This window comes from Nycticebus coucang, chromosome 2 (genome assembly GCF_027406575.1).
Source record: "Nycticebus coucang isolate mNycCou1 chromosome 2, mNycCou1.pri, whole genome shotgun sequence".
Lineage (NCBI taxonomy): Eukaryota > Metazoa > Chordata > Mammalia > Primates > Lorisidae > Nycticebus > Nycticebus coucang.
In genome coordinates this window covers 82,801,321-82,820,292 of record NC_069781.1, presented here as the reverse complement: position 1 = coordinate 82,820,292, position 18,972 = coordinate 82,801,321, and the positions used below count along the sequence as shown (strand labels likewise).

General features: G+C 40.0%; 2 protein-coding genes across 2 annotated transcripts in view; one reads left to right on the top strand and one right to left on the bottom strand.

The window, feature by feature from the left end:
* The window catches only part of C2H9orf85 (chromosome 2 C9orf85 homolog), a 237,403-nt gene that overhangs the window by 53,959 nt on the left and 164,472 nt on the right, over positions 1-18,972 (bottom strand). The window lies entirely within an intron of this gene.
* Positions 398-10,184, top strand: C2H9orf57 (chromosome 2 C9orf57 homolog). Its single transcript, XM_053607829.1, has 3 exons — positions 398-449; positions 5,480-5,602; positions 10,060-10,184. Exons 1-3 carry the CDS (start codon positions 398-400, stop codon positions 10,182-10,184), a joined length of 300 nt encoding a protein of 99 aa, XP_053463804.1.

Below are 18,972 nucleotides of genomic sequence, written 5' to 3'. Positions count from 1 at the left end.
TTAAAATAGCCTATTGGCTGGGTGTGGTAGCTCACACCTGCAATCTCAGCGCTCTGGTAGGCTAGGGAGTAGCTTTTCAAGAGCTCAGGAATTCAGTCCCAGGTTGAGCAAGAGTGAGACCCTGTCTGTAAAAATAGCCAGGCATTATGTTGGGCACCTGTAGTCCTAGTTACTGGGGAGGCTGAGGTAAAGGAATCGCTTTAGCCCAAGGGTTTGAGTTTGCTGCGAGCTATGACAGCATGGCAATCTATTGAGGGTGAAAAAGTGAGACTTTGTCTCAAAATATATACATATAATAACATAGCTAACATAAATGTGTATTTTTATTACTTCCCCAGGATAGGTTTAATGGTGGGCCATGCCTTTCCTTCCATCTTTTTTGACTGGAACTCTAAGAATGAGAAGCATTTTCTTTGCTGGTGTTTTTATCTTATTCTGCCTCTTGGGTGGTAAGTTCTTAAGAAAGTATAAGTCAAAATGAGACAAAATTACTTAAGAAATTGCAGAATTACAATACAACTAAGTGGAAGGTGGCCTTCAGTAAGATAATTTGAAAAATACCACGTAAAAACCACCTTCTCTTGCTCCTTCCTCTAAACCTACTCAGGGCAGTGGCTCACATCAGTAATGCTAGCACTCTGGGAGGTGAAGGCAGGTAGATAACCTGGGCTCAGGAGTCCGAGCCGAGCCTCACCAAGAGCAAGACCCCATCTCTACTAAAAAAATAGAAAAACTAGCCAGGTGTTGTGGTAGTCACCTATAGCCCAGCCACGTGGGAGGCTGAGACAAGAGGATTGTTTGAGCCCAAGAGTTTGAGATTGATGTGATCAAGGCTGATGACACGGCACTCTACACAGGGTGACAAAGTGAGACTCTGTCTCAAAAATAATAATAATAATAGAAGAAATAAACCTACTGTAGTATTTGACTCTAAGAAATTCTGCCTTATTAAACTTTGGGTGCTGATAATAAGAGATAAGTAAGCTCAGTTAACATCAAGGGATCACATTTATTGGGTACTTACTATATCCAGATTTTATTGCAAATATTTCATTTATGTTAATCCATTTAATCCTCATGACCTCTAAGTTAGGTGCTGTTATTTCCCCTTTTACAGATGAGGAAACTGAGCTCATAAATGCACCAAAGTGCTAAAAGGTCTTAGAAATATGGCAAAGTAATGGTGCCCATAGCTCAGTGGGTAGGGCACTGGCCACATACACTAAATCTGGTAGGTTCGAACCCAGCCTAGGCCAGCTAAAACAACAATGACAATTGCAAGGAAAAAAATAGCCAGGTACTGTGGCAAGTGCCTGCAGTCCCAGCTACTTGGGAGGCTGAGGCAAGAGAATCACTTAAACCTAAGAGTTTGAGGTTGCTGTGAGTTGTGACATCACAGCACTCTACTGAGGGCAACATAGTAAAACTCCTTCTCGAAAAAAAAAAAAAGAAGAAGAAAGAAAGAAAAGAAATATGGCAAAGTAAGCAGATTAATTTGAACCAAAGAAGTATAGATAGGGGCCTCCTAGTACTTTACCTGAGCTGTTATAAATACTCTTATCCATCAACTCCAACATGCCCCCTATTTACAGAAGGAACACGTAAGGAGATAATAGGGAACTTTCAGCTCCTTTTACAGATTTTTTTTTTTTTTTTTTTTTAGAGAGAGAAAGTCTCACTTTATTGCCCTTGATAGAGTGCCGTGGCATTACACAGCTCACAGCAACCTCCAACTCCTGGGCTTAGGTGATTGCCTCCCTAGTAGCTGGGACTACAGGCACCTGCCACAACACCCGGCTATTTTTTTGTTGCAGTTTGGCCAGGGCTGGGTTTGAACCCGCCACCCCCTGTATATAGGACCAGCGCCTTACCGACTGAGCCACAGGCGCTGCCCCAGATTTTTTTAATTAGGAAAGGAGAGCTTTATTTCTCATAAAAGGTTGCAGCTGAAGAGTGGATAGTCTGACACTCTGGGAAGCAATAACTTCAGGCAGAAGCCAAGAGCATGTACTTCCTTTGACAGGATTCTTAAGGCCCCTTGAACTCTGTAGATGTTCATAAAGGTGATGTCTCCAAATAGGCATGTGCCAGCAGCATCATGGGAACTCGCCCTCTTGGTGAAATGGTAATGAACACAGATGGTTCGTGCTGCACACAGAGGTTAACAGAGCAGTCTCTTAGAGATAGAAAACAGAAGAGGAAGAAGCAAGGGAAGGTGGTTTCTACAGCAGGACTTTACAAATGTATTGTACACGAGTCACCAGGGGATCTTGTGAACATGAATAGTCCTAATCAGGAGGTCTGGGGTGAAGCCTGAGATTCTCCATTTCCAACAAGCTTCCAAGTAATTCTGATGCTGTTGATCTGGAAACCACACTTCAGTGGGAAGGGTCTACAAGGCATACCAGAGATAAATAAAATTGTAATTTAGATGGTCCTGGACTTAGAATGGCCAGATTTAACGATTTTTCAATTTTATGATGATGTGAAAGCAAAACCAATTCAGTAGAAATCATACTTTTAAGTACCCATATAACCATTTTGCTTTTCACTTTCACCATAGTATTAAATAAATGACATGTATTAGTCCCTGCTTTATTATAAATTAAACTTTGGGTTAGATGATTTTGCCCAACTGCAAACTAACACAAGTGTTCTGAACATGTTTAAGGTAGGCTAGGCTAACCTATGATGTTTGGCAGGTGTATTAAATGCATATTTGTTTTGTTTGTTTTGAGACAGTTTCACTTTGTCACCCTGAGTAGAGTGCTATGGCATCATAGCTCACAGCAACCTCAAAATCCAGGGCTCAAGCAATTCACTTGGGAATGGGACTGCCCATTAAGTAAGAGGAGGTTTTAAAAGATCACTATCATCATGATTTATAAAATATGTTTACATAGCTGTATATATATATATATGATTTATAATATGTATTTAAATAATGATATATATTATATTGAATATTCCTCCACTAATAGATAAAGTCATAAATAGCACAGCATACTTCAGAACTAATAGTATAAGGTAATTATTCATTTTACATATAACTAGAAATATTAAACTTAGTTGTCAAACTGAAATATTTCACATGTAGATATGTTAATAAAATTGACAACAAGTTTTCAGAGCAATAGAGAGTGTAAGAAAAGAAATGGGATCTGTGAAGATATTTATGAGTCAATTCAGGCAATTGAACAATTATAGTCAGCAAAAGGCCTGGAAGCAAAAACATCATCTTGGGCCATAGTGAAGACTGTCAGGGCCAAGATTTCAGGAAGAAAAAGGCTGTGGTGTTGGGTGTGCAGTCAGAAGGAGAGGCCATCTGAAAGGTAGAGAAAGAAGCTGGAACAGATCTCATCAGGAAGAGTCCAGAGGCCTCAGCAAGGTGGTGATCTATTTTCATGTGAGCTTTCCACCTGGGGGGATGCGATTGGTCCCTAAAGGTACAATGTTGTGAAATTGAGTAATCATAAACCCAGGAGGAAAACTCATTCAGGGATGACCCAAAGAAGTAGTAGGCCTGGTATCCCAGGCAGGCAGTTGACCCTGCTCCAAAAAGATCCAAAATCTCCAGCAAGAAGAAGGTGATGGAGCAATTTGGAATCTGCAAAATGTAGGCAACTCCAGGGCCATAGTGTGCTTGCTAAGTACAAGGGCTTAGATTCCAACAGATCTTTTTCAGTTCCTGTCTCTAACCACTTCTTCAAGCTACTCTATTAAAGACTTATTTGTCTTTGATGCAAAATGTGGACAATTCTAATACCTGCATGGTGTATTTTAGAAAATAATTAAGCTAATGAACATAAGTCGCTTAGTAGATTTCTCAGCATAAGCTCTATTCTTACAAAATATTTGTTGACTGATCATTGATTATGGATTGAAAGTCTTATCTGTCATGGTCAGTGAGAGCACTAATTTGAAATTTCTTAAATGTCTTTTTTTTTCAAGAGGCTTATTTATTTATTTATTTTGTGACTCTAGACTATGTCTCACTCTGTCGCTCTGGGTAGACTGCTGTGGCATAATCATAGTTCACCACAACCTCAAACCCTTGGGCCCAAGTCAGGCTCTTTCCTCAGCCTGTCGAGTAGCTGAGACTACATGGACTCACCACGATGCCCAGCTAGTTGTTCTGTTTTTAGTAGAGAGGGATCTTGCGCTTGCTGGGGATTGTTTCCAACACCCGAGTTCAAGTGATCCATCCACCTCAGCTTTCCAGAATGCTAGTGTTGCAGGCATGAGCCACCACCCCTGGCCTCCTAAATGTCTTTAGATGAGGTTGAACCTGAAAAGAATTAACGTTAAGAAATGTTAATTAGCCCCACTAGCCAGACTGTTTTCTATTAAAATGTATCTCTTATAACCCCCAATATGGTACAGAAAGCTTCAAAATACATTGTCTAGTAAATTCTTCTTTGGGGTTATCAATGAATGGGAGTGACATGGTAGTGATCACCATAGAGCGACAGTTGAAAACTGTCAACACTGAGACAAATTTTGGCTTAATTTCAGAAGAAAGTTAACAATCAGAGCTGTTTTTAAAGGTGATGGGTTCTCAATCCCTGACCATGGCTCCCTGCACATGTTAACCACTATACAGGAGATTCCTGAATTGGTAGAGCCAGTGGTTCTCAAACATTGATCTGGACATCTACAGAGGCCCAGGCTCCACCTATGATAGATGCTAATTCAGATCTTTGGGGGCTCTAGGAATATATGTTTATTTTATCTAACCTGCTCAAATAAATGTGATGCACATTAGAATTTGGAAAGAAGGCGGCTATGGACGCTGAGTATTAGAAGGCATAATCTTCTAGATCAGCAGTTCTCAACCTGTGGGTCACGACCCACAGGAACTGTATTAAAGAGCCGCAGCATTAGGAAGGTTGAGAACCACTGCTCTAGATAATGTCTTCCAACCTTACCTACATTGACTAAGTTCAAGAATTCCTGGGCTATTTCTACACGACCAAAATGAATACAATTTTTTCAGCCAATGAATTTGAGTATTGAAGATAACCAATATGTAAACAGTAATCAGAAAATAAATAATCATGAAGAATCCATTATATATAATGTGCTACTTTAGACATTGAAATGAAGACCTAACAGTGGATATGTGGCTGAAATTAAATTTTCTGGTAAAATAACTTTGGTTTGATTTAATTAGGTACTGAGGAACAGAATAAATGTTAGACAATAGGATTTCTTAGAGCACTTGGACTCCTTTCTGATTACTGTCACCTCTGGGTGCTTCTAATTTATAAATGTAGACTGTGCTTCTCAATTTCTCTTACTAAATTCTCAAAGTAAAAATATTTTAATTATGTAAGTTTTTAGATTTAATTTTTAAAATATTGCTTACTTTTTAGAGTCAAAAATCACTGCTTTATATTTGGATCTCTTTCCCTCTTCCTCGTTTTTTCTCTGGTCTCTATCACTACTTTCTCCTTATTTTTTCACCCCATGCGTGGAGATATTAGAGGTGTAATTTGCAGATTATGCAATCTCTCGATCCCCTTCCACGGATGTCTTCTAGACTTTGGAACCTGCAAAACAAAACCTGGTCAGTTTTGCGTAAAAGTGACCCACATTAAAGGTAAGTCTTGACATTTAAAAACTTTTGTTTAAAATGAGCACAGGAAAAATCCTTATTAAAAAATTCATTGAATATTTACCACATGGAAGATGCTATATATACTAAAAGCTTTACCAGTACTAAACATTAGTATGAGCTGTCACTGTCCCCATTTTAACACATTAATTGTTGTGTGAGTTGTATTTGACTCAAACTAGCTTTGAGCCCAGGGCTCCATGAAGCATATGTCATATATCTCTTGACCTAATAAAACACCATGGCTTCAAGGAAAAGAGTTTTCTTCTAGTAGTGTCAGTCAATGTGTTTTAAAGATAATATAAATGAGGCACAGAAAGACTAAGAAATTTGCAAAAAGTTACACAGCTAATGGATTTTGTAGCCAAGATTCAAATGTGTGCAGTTTGAATCCAGGGCATACAGTCTTTTTTTTTTTTTTTTTTTTTTTTTTCAGACAGAGTCTCACTTTGTGACCCTCAGTAGAGTGCTGTGGTGTCAAAGCTCTCACAGCAACCTCAAATTTTTGGGCTCAAGAAGAGATTCTCTTGCCTCAGCCTCCCAAGTAGCTGGGACCACAGGCGCCCACCACAACGCCCAGCCATTTTTTGGTTGCAATTGTCATTGTTGTTTAGAAGGCCCAGCCAGGGCTCAAACCCCCAGCCTCAGTGTATGTGGCCGGCACCCTACTCACTGAGCTATGGGCACCAAGCCAGGGCATGCATTCTTAATGAGTCCATATACTGCCTCATTCACACTAGCCACCTCCTCACAAAAAATTAATATACAGTTTATAGAGCCCTTCTATCCCTGGGATGTTGTGCGTGCTGGTGAAGCTGGCCCTCTCCACATCAATTAAAGAGTTAAATGTAAAAATGCAAATGATGAAACATTAGAAGAAAAGACCAGAGAACCTATTATTTCATGTTTTTTGTTTATTTGTTTGTTTGTTTCTCAGACCCAGTCAAGGCTTGAATATGCTGCCTCTCTTGTGGAGGCTGACACACTAACCACTGAACTTTGGTGGTCAGCTCAGAGTACCTTTTTTTTTTTTGGCCCGGGCCAGTTTGAACCCACCACCTCTGGTATATGGGGCTGGCGCTCTACTCCTTGAGCCACTTATTTTACATTCAAAAGAGAGGAGACTTTCTTTTTTTCTTTCTTTTCCTTCTTTCCTTCCTTCCTTCCTTCCTTCCTTCCTTCCTTTCTTTCTTGAGACAGTTTCATTTCATTTTGTCACCCTCAGTAGAGTGCTGTGGCATCATAGATCACGGCAACCTCAAACTCTTGGGCTTAAGTGATTCTCTTGCCTCAGCCTCCCAAGCAGCTGGGACTCCAGGCGCCTGCCATAATGCCCAACTATTTTTAGAGGTAGGTCTGTCTCAGGTTGGTCTCAGGCTGGTCTCAAACTCATAAACTCAGGTAATCCACCCACCTCCGCCTCCCAGAGTGCTAGGATTACAGGTGTGAGCCACCTCGCCTAGCTAAAAACAATTTTTAAAAAGGCCAATGGGCTGAGCATGGTGGCTGACGCCTGTAATCCTAGCACTTGGGAGGCCGAGGCAGATGGATTGCCTGAACTCATGGGTGTGAGACCAGCCTGAGCCAGAGCGAGATCCCATCTCTAAAAATAGCCAGGTGTTGTGGCTGGCACCTATAGTCCCAGCTACTTGGAAGGCTGAGGAAGGAGAATCACTTGAACCCAAGAGTTTGAGGTTGCTGTAAACTGTGACACCGCAGCACTCTACTGAGGATAACAAAGTAAGATTCAGTCTCAAAAAAAAAAAAAAAGGCCAATGATGGGGGGGAGACTTGTTGAAGGAAATTTAAAGGTAATTTTTAGAGGAGAAAACATAAATTATGTAAAAACATAAAAATATATAACATACTCAACATTGTTAGTAAAAATTAAGAAAATGCAAATTATGGAAATAATATAATATTTTTAGTCCATCAAATTGGAAAAATACTAAGTTTTATTACATCCAGAGTTAGTTAAAATATGTGAAATGGGAACACTTACACATTTCCAATGACAGTTTAGATTGAGTCAGCATTATTTCAGATAATCTGTGCATTTCTGTTAAAATTTTAAATAAGCATAGCCTTCTGGAAAACAATTCTATCTCTTGATAGCTACTGTGGAAAAATACTTATATGTAACACTAAGAAGGCATGTATCAAGGTTATCATAGCATTATATTTAACAATAATGTAATGGGAATGACCTAAATGTTTATATAGAGTGGACTATTAATTAAACTGCTATATTCAGGCCATTGGATGTTATGCAACACTTAGAATAAACTAGATCCATTTGTTAACATGGAAGAATCTTCAGAACATCACTCAGTGGGAAAAAAAGTCAGTTACCAACAGTACATACAGTACGCCACTTAGAAATAAAAACCCACAAAGCAATATTCTAAATGTTTCTGAAGGGCTGAGCATGGTGGCTCGTGCCTATAATCCTACACCCTACATCTGGAAGGCTCAGGTGTGTGGATTGCTAGAGCTCAGGAGTTCGAGCAAGACCCCATCTCTACTAAAAAATGGAAAAATTAGTGAGGCTTTGTGACAGACTACCTATAGTTCCAGCTACTTGGGAGGCGCAGGCAAGAGGATTGCTCAAGCCCAGGAGTCTGAGGTTGCTGTGAGCTATGAGGCTACAGCACTATACAGAGGGTGAAAGAGTGAGACTGTCAGAAAGAGAAAGAAAGGAAAAAAAGAGCCGGGAGTGGCAGCTCACACCTGTAATCCCAGCACTGTGGGAGGCTGAGGAGGGAGAATTGCTTGAACTCAGGAGTTCAAGACTCGCCTGAGTGAGAGTGAGACCCTGACTCATGAAAAAAATAGAAAAACCCAGTCGGGCAGGCACCACTGTGAGCGCCTGTCATCCCAGCAGCTTCCAGAGGCTGAGGCAGCGGGATGCCCACAGCCCGAGTCTGAGGTTGCAGTGAGCTACCTTGCCCACTGCACTCTGCTCAGGGGCATAGGGTGGGACTCTGTCTCAACAGCAACAACAACAAAAAGCAAAGAAATAAAAAATAAGCAAGGAAATAAAATAAATTTTAAAAAAAGAAAGAAGGAAGGAGGGAGGAAGGGAAGGAAAGAAGGAAGGAAGGAAAAAGGAAGAAAGTTTTCTGAGGAATTGAAAAGAAAGAACATTAGAGACCAATGTTAGTTGGGAGAGAGAAAAAGAATCGTAGGGTCATTTCTCAAGGGGTTTTGGTGTTAAAAGATTACTTGAGTTCTGTCTAATCTTTCTAACATCTGTCACATCTCTAAGCTCTAGGTTCCCTTAAAACTCTCCCCTTTGCTAGTCAGAGCCCCCCCCCCTTTTTTTTTGAGACAGTCTCGCTCTGTTGCCCAGGGTAGAGTGCCGTGGCATCATCATAGCTCACAGCAACCTCAAACTTCCTGGCCCAAGAGATCAATCCTCCTACCTAACTGGGACTACAGGTGTGCACCACCATGCCTGGTTAAATTTTCTACTTTTTATAGAGATGGGGTCTCACTCCTGATTTCAAATATTCCTCCTGCCTTGGTTTCCCAAAGTACAGTGATTATAGTCATGAGAGATAGTTTGATCAAAAGGGTTTCTCAACTTTCACAGTATCTACATTTGGGGCAGGTGAGTGCATTGTTATCAAAGGCAATCTTTCATGTTGTAAGACATATGGAAGAATCCATGGCCTCAACCTACCAGATGCCAAGACCGCCCCACAAATTCACCCTGCCACCCTAACCAGTCATGACAACAAAAATGTCTCTGGATATTACCTAATGTCCTGGGACAGGGAGAGCAAAATCATCCCCAGTCGAGAAGCCACTGTTTTCTCAAGTTCCCAGTCATCACGTTTTGCTGCCTTTGGGGAAATTTCTCCTTTTGTCCCTCTCCACACTACTGAAGCTGGGGTGATAGGACTGCAAAATGTTACTGTCACTTGTTTTTGCATATTTGAGCACTTTTTGCTTTTCCCCATCCAATTTCTTCAATCAGGGAAGAAATTAAGTGAAATCATAGATAAGCCTCTATTTCCGGGAAGTACTTAACGCATTTAAGAGCTCCCTCTGCGGATTCAGGCCTTTGAATAACTCACAACCAGGGTGAAACTGGAGGATGATTACCAGGAAGCTTCCAAATAGCTAACACTTCAGAAATGTCTACATAGTCGATGCAATTGCATGACTTTTCTACTGAATTTGAAAGCTTTTTTGTTGTACAATTTCAAAGCTTGTGTATGCAATGTACCCAACTGGAATAGTTTTAAGTGGGAGTTCTTGAAGCTAAGATGATGAAAGGAGCCATTCTTAATGGTAGAAGCTTTAGATTTGTATTGTGATACGCTTAGAGTTTTTGCTTTGTTTTGCTTTGTCTTTTTTTTTTAACCTGGTAGTTATCTGAAGCATCTGAAGGCCACAGAGGTTGTACCCACCCAGACTTCTTTTCTTCTTTCCAGGAGGCATTGAATGGTATTCAACGAAAGGCTGCACAGACAGCAGATCAGAGTGCTTCAAGAGAGTCGAGCTACCTTTTGAAATTTACACTACTCACTGTTGCCATCATCCTTTGTGCAATTTCTGAGGCAGTAGAAATTGCTTGACTGATCAGTCTCAAAGCTGCGTCTGGTTACCACAAGATGGCAGCTTCAGACTTTTGTAGAACAGAGGGGTGATGATCCTAAATTGACTTTGGTTTTCCAGGTGCTCAACGCCTCCCTGACCACCTCCAACTCAGGTTGGAAACATTCCTCTGAGCCCTCTCTCTCTCCTCCCTTCTTTCTGCTTCATTCTTCCCTCCCTTCCCACCCCCGCCGCCACCCAACATCAAGTTCAAGGCTATAAAGAAGTAAAAATGTTAGTGATTCTCCAAGTCAAACTGTGTGCACCGTCTCTAATTAGTTTAATTCTCTAAACGTTTTCACTCTCCATAATACAGTTGGTAATGAGTTATATCACAAGATGTCAAGTGACCTCCGTGTGTTCATTTGGTTTCCTAAGCAAATGGCCTTGCTCCTTAGGGATGATTTATAGCATGGGAGAAACCGACTTAATAAATACCACAGGCGCTGAGCTCAAGCGGCTAAGGCACCAGCCACATACACCTGAGCTGGCGGGTTTGAATCCAGCCCGGCCCACCAAACAACAACGGCGGCTGCAACCAAAAAATAGCCGAGCGTTGTGGCAGACGCCTGTAGTCCCAGCTACTTGGGAGGCTGAGGCAGGAGACTCACTTAAGCCCAGGAGTTGGAGGCTGCTGTGAGCTGTGATGTCACAGCACTCTACGCAGGGCAACAGCTTGAGGCTCTGTCTCAAATAAATAAATACCACAGAAAAAATAAACCAGGAAACAGCAAACCAGGCCTGCAGGAACTATGAATTCAAATGGCAAAGGGCTGTGTGAAGGTTGGCACTGATTTCTCTTGAGTCAGGATTTGCCCAAATTCTGAATTTCCATAGCTTAACTTTGCTTTACATTGGCTTATCTAATTTTGGCAGATTAAGCAATTCAAAGTAACGAGGGGAATAAAGTTCCCATTTATAAGGACTAGGCTTTAAACTACATTTCACATTTTTTTGTTACATCTTCTATTATTCCCATTCAATGCCCTTCTTTTACAACATGAAGATTATTGTCTCTTAAAATTTAATTTAGGGTGGCTCCTGTTACTCAGTGAGTAGGGCGCCAGCCCCATATACCGAGGGGGTGGTGGGTTCGAGCCTGGACCTGCCAGGCTGCAAACTGCAACAAAAAAATAGCCAGGCATTGTGCCAGGCACCTGTAGTCCCAGCTAATTGAGAGGCTGAGGCAAGAGAATTGCGTAAACCTAAGAGCTGGAGGTTGCTGTGAGCTGTGACACTATAGCACTCTACCAAGGGCGATAAAGTGAGACTCTATTTCTAAAAAAAAAAAAAAAAAAAAACATTTAACAGGCAGTGCCCCTAGCTCAGTGTGTAGGGCACTGGCCACATACATGGAGGCTGGCAGGTTTGAGCCCTGCCCAGATCTGCTAAACAACAATGACAACTGCAACCAAAAAAAAAAAAAAAAAAAAATAGCCAGGCATTATGGCGGGTGTCTGTAGTCCCAGCTACTTGAGAGGCTGAGGCAAGAGAATCATTTGAGCCCAAGAGTTTGAGGTTGCTGCGAGCTGTGACGCCACGACATTCTATCAAGGGCAACATAGTGAGACTCTATCTCAAAAAAAAAAAAAAAAAAAATTTAATGCTGTCTTTCTCTGTATTCTCAGAAGTTTGAAAATTCAAACGGTAAATAATAAATTTCTTTTTTTTTTTTTTTTTTATTGTTGGGGATTCATTGAGGGTACAATAAGCCAGGTTACACTGATTGCAATTGTTAGGTAAAGTCCCTCTTGCAATCATGTGCAATCATGTCTTGCCCCCATAAAGTGTGACACACACCAAGGCCCCACCCCCCTCCCTCCTTCCCTCATTCTGTTTCCCCCCCATAACCATAATTGTCATTACTTGTCCTCATATCAAAATTGAGTACATAGGATTCATGCTTCTCCATTCTTGTGATGCTTTACTAAGAATAATGTCTTCCACGTCCATCCAGGTTAATACGAAGGATGTAAAGTCTCCATTTTTTTTAATGGCTGAATAGTATTCCATGGTATACATATACCACAGCTTGTTAATCCATTCCTGGGTTGGTGGGCATTTAGGCTGTTTCCACATTTTGGCGATTGTAAATTGAGCTGCAATAAACAGTCTAGTACAAGTGTCCTTATGATAATAGGATTGTTTTCCTTCTGGGTAGATGCCCAGTAATGGGATTGCAGGATCAAATGGGAGGTCTAGCTTGAGTGCTTTGAGGTTTCTCCATACTTCCTTCCAGAAAGGTTGTACTAGTTTGCAGTCCCACCAGCAGTGTAAAAGTGTTCCCTTCTCTCCACATCCACGCCAGCATCTGCAGTTTTGAGATTTTGTGATGTGGGCCATTGTCACTGGGGTTAGATGATATCTCAGGGTGCTTTTGATTTGCATTTCTCTAATATATAGAGATGATGAACATTTTTTCATGTGTTTGTTAGCCATTCATCTGTTGTCTTTAAAGAAAGTTCTATTCATGTCTCTTGCCCATTGATATATGGGATTGTTGGCTTTTTTCATGTGGATTAATTTGAGTTCTCTGTAGATCCTAGTTATCAAGCTTTTGTCTGATTGAAAATATGCAAATATCCTTTCCCATTGTGTAGGTTGTCTCTTTGCTTTGGTTATTGTCTCCTTAGCTGTACAGAAGCTTTTCAGTTTAATGAAGTCCCATTTGTTTATTTTTGTTGTTGCAATTGCCATAGCAGTATTCTTCACGAAGTCTTTCCCCAGGCCAATATCTTCCAGTGTTTTTCCTATGCTTTCTTGGAGGATTTTTATTGTTTCATGCCTTAAATTTAGGTAATTTATCCATCTTGAATCAATTTTTGTGAGTGGGGAAAGGTGTGGGTCCAGTTTCAGTCTTTTACATGTAGACATCCAGTTCTCCCAACACCATTTATTGAATAGGGAGTCTTTCCCCCAAGGTATGTTCTTGTTTGGTTTATCAAAGATTAGGTGGTTGTAAAATGTTAGTTTCATTTCTTGGTTTTCAATTCGATTCCAAGTGTCTATGTCTCTGTTTTTGTGCCAGTACCATGCTGTCTTGAGCACTATGGCTTTGTAGTACAGACTAAAATCTGGTATGCTGATGCCCCCAGCTTTATTTTTGTTACTAAGAACTGCCTTAGCTATACGGGGTTTTTTCTGGTTCCATACAAAATGCAGAATCATTTTTTCCAAATCTTGAAAGTACGATGTTGGTATTTTGATAGGAATGGCATTGAATAGGTAGATTGCTTTGGGAAGTATAGACATTTTAACAATGTTGATTCTTCCCATCCATGAGCATGGTATGTTCTTCCATTTGTTAATATCCTCTGCTATTTCCTTTCTGAGGAGTTCATAGTTTTCTTTATAGAGGTCCTTCACCTCCTTCATTAGGTATACTCCTAGGTATTTCATTTTCTTTGAAACTATGGTGAAGGGAGTTGTGTCCTTAATTAGCTTCTCATCTTGACTGTTATTGGTGTACACAAAGGCTACTGACTTGTGGACATTGATTTTATATCCTGAAACATTACTGTATTTTTTGATGACTTCTAGGAGTCTTGTGGTTGAGTGTTTGGGGTTCTCTAAGTATAAGATCATGTCGTCAGCAAAGAGGGAGAGTTTGACCTCCTCTGCTCCCATTTGGATTCCCTTTATTTCCTTGTCTTGCCTGATTGTATTGGCTAGAACTTCCAGGACTACGTTGAATAGTAAAGGTGACAGAGGACAACCTTGTCTGGTTCCAGTTCTAAGAGGAAAAGCTTTCAGTTTTACTCCATTCAGTAAAATATTGGCCGTGGGTTTGTCATAGTTAGCTTCAATCAGTTTTAGAAATGTGCCACCTGGGCGGCGCCTGTGGCTCAGTGAGTAGGGCGCCGGCCCCATATGCCAAGGGTGGCTGGTTCAAACCCAGCCCCGGTCAAACTGCAACAAAAAAATAGCCTAGCGTTGTGGCGGGCACCTGTAGTCCCAGCTACTCGGGAGGCTGAGGCAGGAGAATCGCGTAAGCCCAAGAGTTAGAGGTTGCTGTGAGCCGTGTGACGCTACGGCACTCTACCCGAGGGTGGTACAGTGAGACTCTGTCTCTACAAAAAAAAAAAAGAAAAGAAAAGAAATGTGCCACCTATGCCTATACTCTTCAGTGTTCTAATTAGAAAAGGATGCTGGATTTTATCAAATGCTTTTTCTGCATCTATTGAGAGGATCATGTGATCTTTATTTTTGCCTCTGTTAATATGGTGGATAACGTTTATAGACTTGCGTAGGTTAAACCAGCCTTGCATCCCTGGGATGAGGCCTACTTGATCATGATGAATGACTTTTTTGATGATAAGCTGTAATCTATTGGCTAGGATTTTGTTGAGAATTTTTGCGTCTATATTCATGAGTGAGATTGGTCTGAAATTCTCCTTTTTGTTTGGGTCTTTTCCTGGTTTTGGTATCAGGGTGATGTTTGCTTCATAGAATGTGTTGTGGAAGATTCCTTCTTCCTCAATTTTTTGGAATAATTTCTGCAGTACAGGAATAAGCTCTTCCTTGAAGGTTTGATAGAATTCTGGAGTAAAGCCATCTGGCCCAGGGCATTTTTTGGTTGGAAGATTTTTTATTGTTTCTTTGATCTCAGTGCTTGAGAGAGCTCCTGAACAGACCAATTTCAACCATGGGGCGGAATCAGCGGAAAAACTCTGGTAACATGAATAACCAGAATAGATCAACCCCCCCAAGAAAAGATACGGCAGATGTGATTGAAGATCCCATTCATAAACAACTGGCTGAGATGTCAGAAGTCGAATTCAGAATTTGGTTTGCAGACAAGATCAATAAAATGGAATTAGGAATTCGAGGAGAAATTCAAAAATTGTCTCAAGAATTTAACGAATTTAAAGACAAAACCACCAAAGACTTAGACACACTGAAACAAGAACTTACAGCCCTCAAAGATATGAAAAATACAGTAGAATCCCTCAGTAACAGAATGGAGCAAGCAGAAGAAAGGATTTCTGAAATTGAAGATACAGTCTTCGAACGCTCCCAATCTCTCAAAGAGGAAGAGAAATGGAGAGCAAAAACGGATCACTCACTCAGAGAACTCTCAGATAATTCGAAAAAAAACAATGTAAGGGTTATAGGAATTCCGGAGAACGATGAAGTGGCTGCCAAGGGCACAGAGGCCCTTCTACATGAAATTATGAAAGAAAATTTTCCAGACATGCCCAGAGAATCTGAAATTCAGATAGCAGACAGCTTCAGAACCCCAGCACGATTCAACCCCAATAAGCCATCTCCCAGACATATCATAATTAGCTTCACTAAAGTTAACATGAAAGAGAAGATTCTCAAAGCAGCCCGGCGAAAGAAAACTATAACGTACAAAGGTAAGAATATTAGAATAACTGCAGATCTCTCTGCTGAAACTTTTCAAGCAAGAAGAGGCTGGTCATCAACTTTTAATCTCCTAAAGCAAAAAAACTTTCAACCCAGGATCTTGTATCCAGCTAAATTGAGTTTCATCTATGATGGAGAAATTAAATACTTCAATGACATTCATATGTTGAAAAAATTTGCCATAAGTAAACCAGCTCTTCAGGATGTTCTCAGACCTATCCTCCACAATGACCAACCCAATCCTATACCACAAAAGTAAAATCACCCAGAAACTTCGGATCAAACTCCAACTTCCACACTGGCGAAAGGATTAAAAATGTCCACTGGACCTTTGAAAAACTCGACACCCAAAATTCCACCAGACTTATCAATACTCTCCATCAATGTGAATGGCTTAAACTGTCCTCTAAAGAGGCATAGGTTAGCTGACTGGATACAAAAACTCAAGCCAGATATTTGTTGCATACAAGAGTCACATCTAAACTTAAAAGACAAATACAGACTCAGGGTGAAAGGATGGTCATCCATATTTCAGGCAAATGGTAATCAGAAAAAAGCAGGTGTTGCAATTTTATTTGCAGATACAGTAGGCTTTAAACCATCAAAAGTAAGGAAGGACAAGAATGGTCACTTCATATTTGTTAAGGGTAATACTCAATATGACGAGATCTCAATTATTAATATCTATGCACCCAACCAGAATGCACCTCAATTTATAAGAGAAACTCTAACAGACATGAGTAACTTGATTTCCTCCAGTTCCATAATCATTGGAGATTTCAACACTCCCTTGGCAGTGTTGGATCGATCCTCCAGAAAGAAGCTGAGCAAAGAAATCTTAGATTTAAACCTAACCATCCAATATTTAGATTTAGCAGACATCTACAGAACATTTCATCCCAACAAAACTGAATACACATACTTCTCATCAGCCCACGGAACTTACTCCAAAATTGACCACATTTTAGGTCACAAGTCTAACCTCAGTAAATTTAAAGGAATAGAAATTATTCCATGCATCTTCTCAGACCATCATGGAATAAAACTTGAATTGAGTAACAACAGGAATCTGCATACCCATACAAAAACATGGAAGTTAAATAACCTTATGCTGAATGATAGCTGGGTCAGAGATGAGATTAAGAAAGAAATCACCAATTTTTTGGAACAAAATGACAATGAAGACACAAACTATCAGAACCTCTGGGACACTGCAAAGGCAGTTCTAAGAGGGAAATTTATAGCACTGCAAGCCTTCCTCAAGAGAACGGAAAGAGAGGAAGTTAACAACTTAATGGGACATCTCACGCAACTGGAAAAGGAAGAACATTCCAAGCCCAAACCCAGTAGAAGAAAAGAAATAACCAAAATTAGAGCAGAATTAAATGAAATTGAAAACAAAAGAATAATACAACAGATCAATAAATCAAAAAGCTGGTTTTTTGAAAAGGTCAATAAAATAGATAAACCTCTGGCCAACCTAATCAGGAAAAAAAGAGTAAAATCCCTAATATCATCAATCAGAAACAACAAAGACGAAATAACCACAGACTCATCAGAAATCCAAAAAATCCTTAATGAATATTACAAGAAACTTTATTCTCAGAAATATGAAAATCTGAAGGAAATAGACCGGTACTTGGAAGCACGCCACCTTCCAAGACTTAACCAGAATCAAGTGGAAATGTTGAACAGACCCATATCAAGTTCAGAAATAGCATCAACTATACAAAACCTCCCTAAAAAGAAAAGCCCGGGACCAGATGGTTTCACGTCAGAATTCTACCAAACCTTTAAAGAGGAATTAGTCCCTATATTACTCAACCTGTTCCAAAATGTCGAAAAAGAAGGAAGACTACCCAACACGTTCTATGAAGCAAACATCACCCTGATCCCCAAACCAGGAAAAGACCCAACAAGAAAAGAAAATTATAGACCAATATCACTAATGAATATAGATGCAAAAATATTCAACAAGATCCTAACAAACAGAATCCAGCAACACATCAAACAAATTATACATCATGACCAAGTTGGTTTTATCCCAGGGTCTCAAGGCTGGTTCAATATACGTAAATCTATAAATGTAATTCAGCACATAAACAAATTAAAAAACAAAGACCATATGATTCTCTCAATTGATGCAGAAAAAGCTTTTGATAATATCCAGCATCCCTTCATGATCAGAACACTCAAGAAAATTGGTCTAGAAGGGACTTTTCTTAAACTGATAGAGGCTATCTACAGCAAACCCACAGCCAATATCATATTGAATGGAGTTCAATTGGAATCATTTCCACTCAGATCAGGAACCAGACAAGGCTGCCCACTGTCTCCATTGCTTTTCAACATTGTAATGGAAGTTTTAGCCACCGCAATTAGGGAAGAAAAGGCGATCAAGGGTATCCATATAGGGTCAGAAGAGATCAAACTCTCGCTCTTTGCAGATGATATGATTGTGTATCTGGAAAACACTAGGGACTCTACTACAAAACTCCTAGAAGTGATCAAGGAATACAGCAGCGTCTCAGGTTACAAAATCAACATTCATAAATCGGTAGCCTTTATATACACCAACAACAGTCAAATTGAAAAAGCAGTTAAGGACTCTATCCCATTCACAGTAGCGCCAAAGAAGATGAAATATTTGGGAATTTACCTAACAAAAGACGTGAAAGATCTCTATAAAGAGAACTATGAAACTCTAAGAAAAGAAATAGCTGAAAATGTTAACAAATGGAAAAACATACCATGCTCATGGCTGGGAAGAATCAACATTATCAAAATGTCCATACTACCCAAAGCAATATATAATTTCAACGCACTCCCTATTAAAGCTCCACTGTCATATTTTAAAGATCTTGAAAAAACATTACTTCGTTTTATATGGAATCAGAAAAAACCTCGAATAGCCAAGACATTACTCAGAAATAAAAACAAAACAGGAGGAATCACACTACCAGACCTCAGACTTTACTACAAATCGATAGTGATCAAAACAGCATGGTATTGGCACAAAAACAGAGAAGTAGATATCTGGAACAGAATAGAGAACCAAGAGATGAATCCAGCTACTTACCGCTATTTGATTTTTGACAAGCCAATTAAAAACATTCAGTGGGGAAAAGATTCCCTATTTAACAAATGGTGCTGGGTGAACTGGCTGGCAACCTGCAGAAGACTGAAATTGGACCCACACCTTTCACCATTAACGAAGATAGACTCTCATTGGATTAAAGATTTAAACTTAAGACCTGAAACTATAAAAATACTAGAGGAGAATGCAGGGAAAACCCTTGAAGAAATTGGTCTGGGTGAGTATTTCATGAGGAGAACCCCCCGGGCAATTGAAGCAGCTTCAAAAATACACTACTGGGACT

Excerpts from the sequence above, each read along its gene's own strand:
- C2H9orf57 (XM_053607829.1), top strand. The coding sequence starts at position 398 with ATGAGAAGCATTTTCTTTGCTGGTGTTTTTATCTTATTCTGCCTCTTG. Across the intron at positions 450-5,479 it reads CTTATTCTGCCTCTTGGGTG|ATATTAGAGGTGTAATTTGC; the intron begins GTAAGTTCTTAA and ends CCATGCGTGGAG. Across the intron at positions 5,603-10,059 it reads AAAAGTGACCCACATTAAAG|GAGGCATTGAATGGTATTCA; the intron begins GTAAGTCTTGAC and ends TCTTCTTTCCAG.